The 6,423-nt window shown below is 36.7% G+C and overlaps 1 protein-coding gene across 3 annotated transcripts; it reads left to right on the top strand.

The window, feature by feature from the left end:
• Positions 1–538: 538 nt before the first annotated feature.
• LOC133710281 (high mobility group B protein 15) lies at positions 539–6,000 on the top strand. Of its 3 annotated transcripts, none has more exons than XM_062136317.1 (7): positions 539–686; positions 1,753–1,987; positions 3,445–3,523; positions 4,056–4,218; positions 4,301–4,423; positions 5,077–5,489; positions 5,587–6,000. In XM_062136317.1, the coding sequence occupies exons 2-7, from the start codon at positions 1,815–1,817 to the stop codon at positions 5,824–5,826; spliced, it is 1,191 nt and encodes a 396-aa protein (XP_061992301.1). In that variant the 5' UTR covers positions 539–686; positions 1,753–1,814; the 3' UTR covers positions 5,827–6,000. The 3 variants fall into 3 exon arrangements, with proteins under 3 accessions (XP_061992301.1, XP_061992300.1, XP_061992299.1); XM_062136316.1 differs by lacking the exon at positions 539–686 and adding an exon at positions 820–1,428; XM_062136315.1 differs by lacking the exon at positions 539–686 and adding an exon at positions 820–1,472.
• Positions 6,001–6,423: the final 423 nt, after the last annotated feature.

Genomic DNA, 6,423 nt, shown 5'->3' with positions numbered 1-6,423 from the left:
ACTATAAGAAGGTTTGGTGTCGATAATTTTGTTTTCTTTTTTCTTAAATTGATAATGAAATTGGGCATAAAAAAAATGAAATGGAAATCAAAAATCCTATATAAGGAGTATATAATTTAACAGAAAAGATAAATGAAAAGAAGCATAAGGAAAGAGAAATGCCTCATAATTAATATGAAGCTGTTGTTACGGCACCCATGTCTCACCCCCACCCCTTATTTTTGTCTCTCTTATCTTTTTTGGGTCTACATTGAGATTGTGCCGTTTTAATAGGAAAGTCAATACCACACGTTTTGCTAATCTCATGACACCTTTCACCCAATTGGCCAATTTCATAATTATTATTTTACACATCCATATTTGATTGGGGCACTCATATAATATTTCGAATACTCTCCTTCATAATATACTGCAACATATACCCAAAAATATCCCTGAAAATCTTGGCACGTATCACAAGCAAGTAGAGGATAAAGTTGCCACTTAAATGTTTTTATCAGGGTTTAGTCATCTTTCTCAAATTGTCACCACCCAAATAAAAGAAAATACCCACCTAGAAAAAAGATGGAAAATACAAACTTGTGACCTCCCTTTGGTTATAATAGGATTAATCTAAAGCTAGCTTTCTCCCATAATCATTTCATTTTGCATGCTCAAATCAAAGTCTCTATCTCCCAAACCGTTTGGTAAGTTTTTATATAATTTTGTTGGTTATTTTATGTGAAAGACTGGTATATTATTCCTCCCCATTTCTTCATCTGGGTTGTTTGCATTCTATATTCCTCAAACATATATACTAGTCTATTTCTTTCTTATTAATCCTCAGAAAAGACAAATAAAAATAATGAATAGTGCTGAGGGTAATTCTTTAGTTTTATACCCTATTTTTCATGAAAGTGGAAGGAGGATGACAGATTTTGATTTGAAAATTTGAGAGCTTTCTTTGGCCAATGTGAGGTTTTGATTGATGGGCACAACCTCTCACCTCCAAAAACCCAACATTGGTTTTGGTATTGGACTATTGGGCATCTTCCAAAATCTTGAAAAGAGTGTCAGATATTACTGTAAGGGGAAGATGAAAAAAGCCTCGGGCTTTGCTGATAGAGAAAGAAGATGCCCATTTTCATTTGATAGATGCAATTGTGCAGTAGTTATTAGATATCTTTGGAATGTCAGGCAAGGCAATATAGGCTACATCAATAGGGTTGTCAGTCTTCATCCGACTCTTTATTGCTATAGGCCTGGAAAGGCCTTCTGCTTTTAGCCCCTGTGTGTTTCAAAGGCCTGAGATGGGTTCTTGCTGTTACATCCTCGATTCTCTGAAGGAATTTAAGGCCATTACAGCTATGCTGTACCTTTTGGTTAGCCTTGGCTTTGAATTTCTCCTCTGGGAATCATTTCATAAAAGGCCCAGGCTTTTCTGTCAAGGTGGTCTTCTTTGTCATTCCAGTGTCTCTGCAGCAATCTGCATGGTGATTTTATTTTCTGGGTTCCCTTTCTTTTCAATAAAGATTTCTCCTTTTTACTTAGCCTTTAAAGTTTGTCTTTATCTTCTGTGCTTTTGGGTTTTCTCATCTTTTGAGAGACACTGTGCACGATACTCGTGTTTTTTTTTTTTTTTTTGGCAATATTCATGGTGTGCTTTCCAGATTTATTTTCTGTATTTTGCATGCAGTTAGTTTCATTGGCTCACTGCCATTGATTTCTGACTACCCTTTTTGGAATTCAATTGTATTTATGGTTATTTTGCAGTGAAGAACAAGTGAAACAGTGGTGTGGTTAATGGTTGAATAGAGAAGGACAGAGGAGACTCAATGGCAGCATCAACTTCTTGTGCCAGTAAGAGCCCATTTCCCATGAAAGACACAACCTCTAACTTAATTCCATACCCAGCACCTCTAGCTAAATATGAGGAGGTTGCAGCGAATCCTAAGCTGTTCATGTCTACTTTGGAAAAGCTCCATACTTCAATGGGAACCAAGTTTATGTAAGCTTGATCTTTGGATCCTCTCCTTACCTCTTTTGTTACAGATAATATCCTAATCTGTAATGTTAAAGAATTTTGATCTTGGTATTAAGAAACTGGGGTTATCGATGTCTTTTTTCTACGTAAGGTTGATGCCATGTACATTATTTTGGGCTCTGTATATATCATTTATGATGTGTTGCTGGTTCTCCATTAGTTTCCAGTTTCGTGATGTGTTTGATCAGTTCTCATTTTTCCAATCCCTGTTGATTTAAATGACTGGGTTTTGTTGAGTCTTCTAGTTTTAGTGGGTTTTCATTTAAGATACGAAGCTTTTCATCTGTTGAATCTTGTAAGACATAACATAAAAGACCAAAATTTTACTGAATTGAACTGCTATAAGGCAATTATTTCTAGTGAATTATGCATGTATTCTGCAAACTTGGAAATTCAAGAGAAGTTTTCCTAATTGCTCACCAATATGGAAATTTATCCTAGATCTCGGTACTCCTGTATGTGAGGAAATTTATGTGCATATTTATTTTGGACCGTTATTAAGTGATCATTTTCCTTTCATAATTTCCTCGAGTTCCTCAACCGTTATGTTATTTGCAATTTAACCTGTAGTGTCGCATCTGCACAATCTATTTTCTTCCTTTCCAGGTTGGTATTCTAGGATAGGATTTGGGTCAAAATAGAAAGGTGAACTTTATGTGGCCACAATATAGGACTATTAAGAGTATTTAATCAGAGGGGATGAGATCCAAATCTTCATTTGACTCTCTGTGAAGAGCTTGGAGTTTCTCATTGATGGTTTCTCTTCCTGGTGCATTAATTATGGATTTATGGATCAGATAAATCCTTATGTTACTTGATGCTTGATGGATCTCACTCTCACCTTAGGATATGTGCAGCAAAGAGCGCAAGGATAGGATTACTGTAGAATACATTTGCAATACGATGGTCAGAACATGTTGCCTCAGGTTTTTATTTGTCACAAGCATCAAATAATCAGTTTTGGCATCACAAAGCCTTTGTGACCGCTTATTAGCATGTTCAAAGTTCTGGAATTAATAATTTTGAACGGAATGCTTCCTTGTGGTCTTATGAATAAGGGAGTAGACCAGTAATGTCAAATAATGTGTTCCCCCATAATAGTCGATGTCTTCAAGATTTTGTAGTTTTAGGCAAGGCTGACTTGAATTGGACTGGTAGGGTGTTGGCATGTCAATTGTACTGTTACTTGTGCCTCTGTCATGCCGATTTGTAGTATCTTCTCAATTAAAAATTGAATCCAACCACTCTCTTGCATGTTCTAACATTTTTAGGCAGGAAGTGGCTGGTATATGTACAGGTGCAACCATATATTAAATGGTAGAAGTAGATTCTTTGGTTATGTACTTGTCTCTGTTCTCCTGTATGTCAATAATTTCTTGTATTTCTGTCTTTCTGTTGACCCACTCCTGTTTTAACTGTAGGATCCCTATAATAGGAGGAAGAGAGTTAGACTTGCATCGACTGTTTGTGGAGGTAACTTCCCGTGGTGGTATGGCAAAGGTAGGAAAAACCTGTATCTGATTATTCTTTCATAAATTACATGGAAGGCTCGAGGTTGTCTTATGTGGTAGTCGAATTTGTAAATGTTACTTTGCTGACACACTTTTAGTATAGTTAAATGGTGTCCATTTCATTCATGAGCTCTTTAATATTTTCCCTATAAATGGTATGCACAGATATATTTACCTCGACATCTGTTTGTGACTTTGTACCTAATGTATCTATCTGTTGAATAGTCTATTCCTTGTAATGGATACAGAGGAAGCCTGTATTTACATATGCACGCAAACAATCTAAAATTGTGTGCTTAGTCGTTGCCATATTCTTAACTCCCCTGTTGATCATCTAAAGTTTCATGTTATTTTTGTACCTTATATTCTTGTTTTCTGGTAACTGGCTGTTCTGCGTTGGTGGCTGTGTATGTTTCATAATAAGTTGGATAGGAGTAGGAATGTATCAAGTATTTCTTTTGCTATTTACCAACAATGAGTACTCTCTGGCTAATAATTTTCTAATCGAATGGAGTGTGCAGATTGTTAGAGATAGAAGATGGAAGGAAGTTACCGCTATATTCAACTTCCCCTCCACAGCTACAAATGCTTCTTTTGTGCTGCGGAAATATTATAATTCGTTGCTTCTCCACTATGAACAAATATACTATTTCAAAGCTCAAGCATGGAATCCTCTCTCTTCTGGTGTGCCCAGAGAACATTTGTGCCTCATTTACATATTTCCTGCATGATATTCATTTTTATAATACAACCATTTTTTTCGCAGATATTTCACAGAACCATAACATGACACCTGGTCCAGCTCCAAGGGGAGGAACTAAACGAAAATCAACTGAAGCTCAGACCCTTCTGCTTCAGCAACCACAGATAATTCCAGAGATTCCTGGAGGTATCTTCATTTTCTTCTTTCAGCTTGGAGGAATATATCAGTCTTTTTTTTCCCTTTTGGTTTCAGAAAAGTGGTGTTGCAGTGGGGCAATTCAAAAATGGTTGATTTGGCGCTTCTATATTTTTCCTTAATTCTACCCTGCCCGTCCAATTGTTTAGTCTTTCATAGATAAAAATGGGCTCCTCACTTAGCCGTCAGTAAATCATTATGCATAATTGGATATAATTGATATCAAGAGTCAGTATCTGATTAAATTGCACTGATTTTTTTTTCCTCTTTGGAATCTATCAAATTTAAATAGTAGAAATGAACTTGTGATATATTTTACTTATGATGTTTTCAACATACTTAAGAACTTGTTAGCAAATTGTATGTGCTTATTAATGCTTCAAAAACTGTTTCTTTGTTGGCTGAGGAACATGTTTCTGAAATATCTGTTAGATTTATAATAGTCATTAAACTTTTTTGATTGCTGAGATTCACTGAAAGCAAAACAAAACATGATTCTTCTGACGCTTTAATTTTAATAAGAGACCAATATTAGTTAGCTTACATACTCTTGGTCATGGATGTCTAGGAAATGTTTATCAACATAAGTCTTGAGTAAAGCATATGTATCATATAGTTCTTATGTGTAACATCTCTTGTTGCAGCCGGGACACCAGCACCGTCAGAAGATGACACTGTGTTTGGGTTTATAGATGGGAAATTCGAAAGCGGATATCTTGTTACCGTCACCAAAGGCACAGAGAAGTTAAGTGGAGTACTGTACCAAGTTCCACAGAATCCAGTACAGGAGGTTCCACAAGGCCCACAGAATTATAGCATGGTGGTCAACAGAAACGACAGTACCTCAGCTGTACCTGTTCCCCATCGTCGTCGACGAAGAAAGAAATCTGAGATAAAAAGGAGGGACCCTGCTCACCCAAAACCGAATAGAAGTGGGTATAACTTTTTCTTTGCTGAACAGCATGCAAGGCTGAAGCCACTTCATCCGGGGAAGGATAGAGAGATAAGTAGAATGATTGGTGAATTGTGGAATAAATTGAAGGAGTCTGATAAAGGAGTAAGGACCATGCACATTATCACATATATTTGAATTCTTCACAAATTTTTCTTATGCCCAAATAACTTGAGCGGGCAATTGCTTTTTTAATTTGTAGGTGTATCAGGAGAAAGCCGTGAAAGATAAAGAAAGGTACCGAGTAGAAATGGAGGAATACCGGGAGAGGTTGAAGGCTGCTCAAGTCATCAGTGATGCAGTCCCACTACAGCAGCGGTCTCCTGAAGCAGATGCAAGTATGGCAGAATCAGAAACCAAGATTGAAGAAACCGAGCCTGGCGACTCTCCTGAAACTGCAGATGAAAGTAGCGAGAGTAGTTCTAGCAAATCAGAGAAGTGAATGTAGAGGCATCTATAGGAGCCAAGTATTGTTGTTCTGAAGTTGTATGCTGATGAGGGTTTCATCTCACCACATTGGAGAGGATATCTGGTGGTGAAAAGAAGCCTGAGGTAGTAATCTTACAGATACAGATAAAACCATTAGCTAATGAAGAAGGCTAAATGTTTTCTTTTATGACAAAGTAGGACCGACTTTTCATTGCTTTTAGTGTTTCTTGAGTATTGTTCTAGCCTCTACATCTAGTTGTTTTCTTCGTCTTCTTCAAATTAGCTTCCTTTTTAGTTGTAAAACTAGCATGCTCTCTCAAGAGAATTGCATACTTCAACTATTCCTTGTCAGTTTAGTTGATGATTCTTTTTTCTTTTTATGGAACAATAGTTTAGTTGGTGATTAACAGCCATTTCTTTCCATTGTGTTGAGTTAGACAACTCTCTCTGTCCGACCTCACCCTACTTGTTTCATATGTGCAGGTTTATTTTGTCGTTTTGTGTTTGTTTTCTTCTTCCTTCTGGGTGTGCTTTGTCCTGTTATAAAGCAATGTATCTGCATCCAGCATTTTGAGACATCAAGCTATTGGAACTGTTTTTTGCATACATA

This window comes from Rosa rugosa, chromosome 5 (genome assembly GCF_958449725.1).
Source record: "Rosa rugosa chromosome 5, drRosRugo1.1, whole genome shotgun sequence".
Taxonomy (NCBI): Eukaryota; Viridiplantae; Streptophyta; class Magnoliopsida; order Rosales; family Rosaceae; genus Rosa; species Rosa rugosa.
This window is presented reverse-complemented; position numbering and strand designations above follow the sequence as displayed.

Excerpts from the sequence above, each read along its gene's own strand:
- LOC133710281 (XM_062136317.1), top strand. The coding sequence starts at position 1,815 with ATGGCAGCATCAACTTCTTGTGCCAGTAAGAGCCCATTTCCCATGAAA. Across the intron at positions 4,219-4,300 it reads ATGGAATCCTCTCTCTTCTG|ATATTTCACAGAACCATAAC; the intron begins GTGTGCCCAGAG and ends TTTTTTTCGCAG. Across the intron at positions 4,424-5,076 it reads AATTCCAGAGATTCCTGGAG|CCGGGACACCAGCACCGTCA; the intron begins GTATCTTCATTT and ends CTCTTGTTGCAG.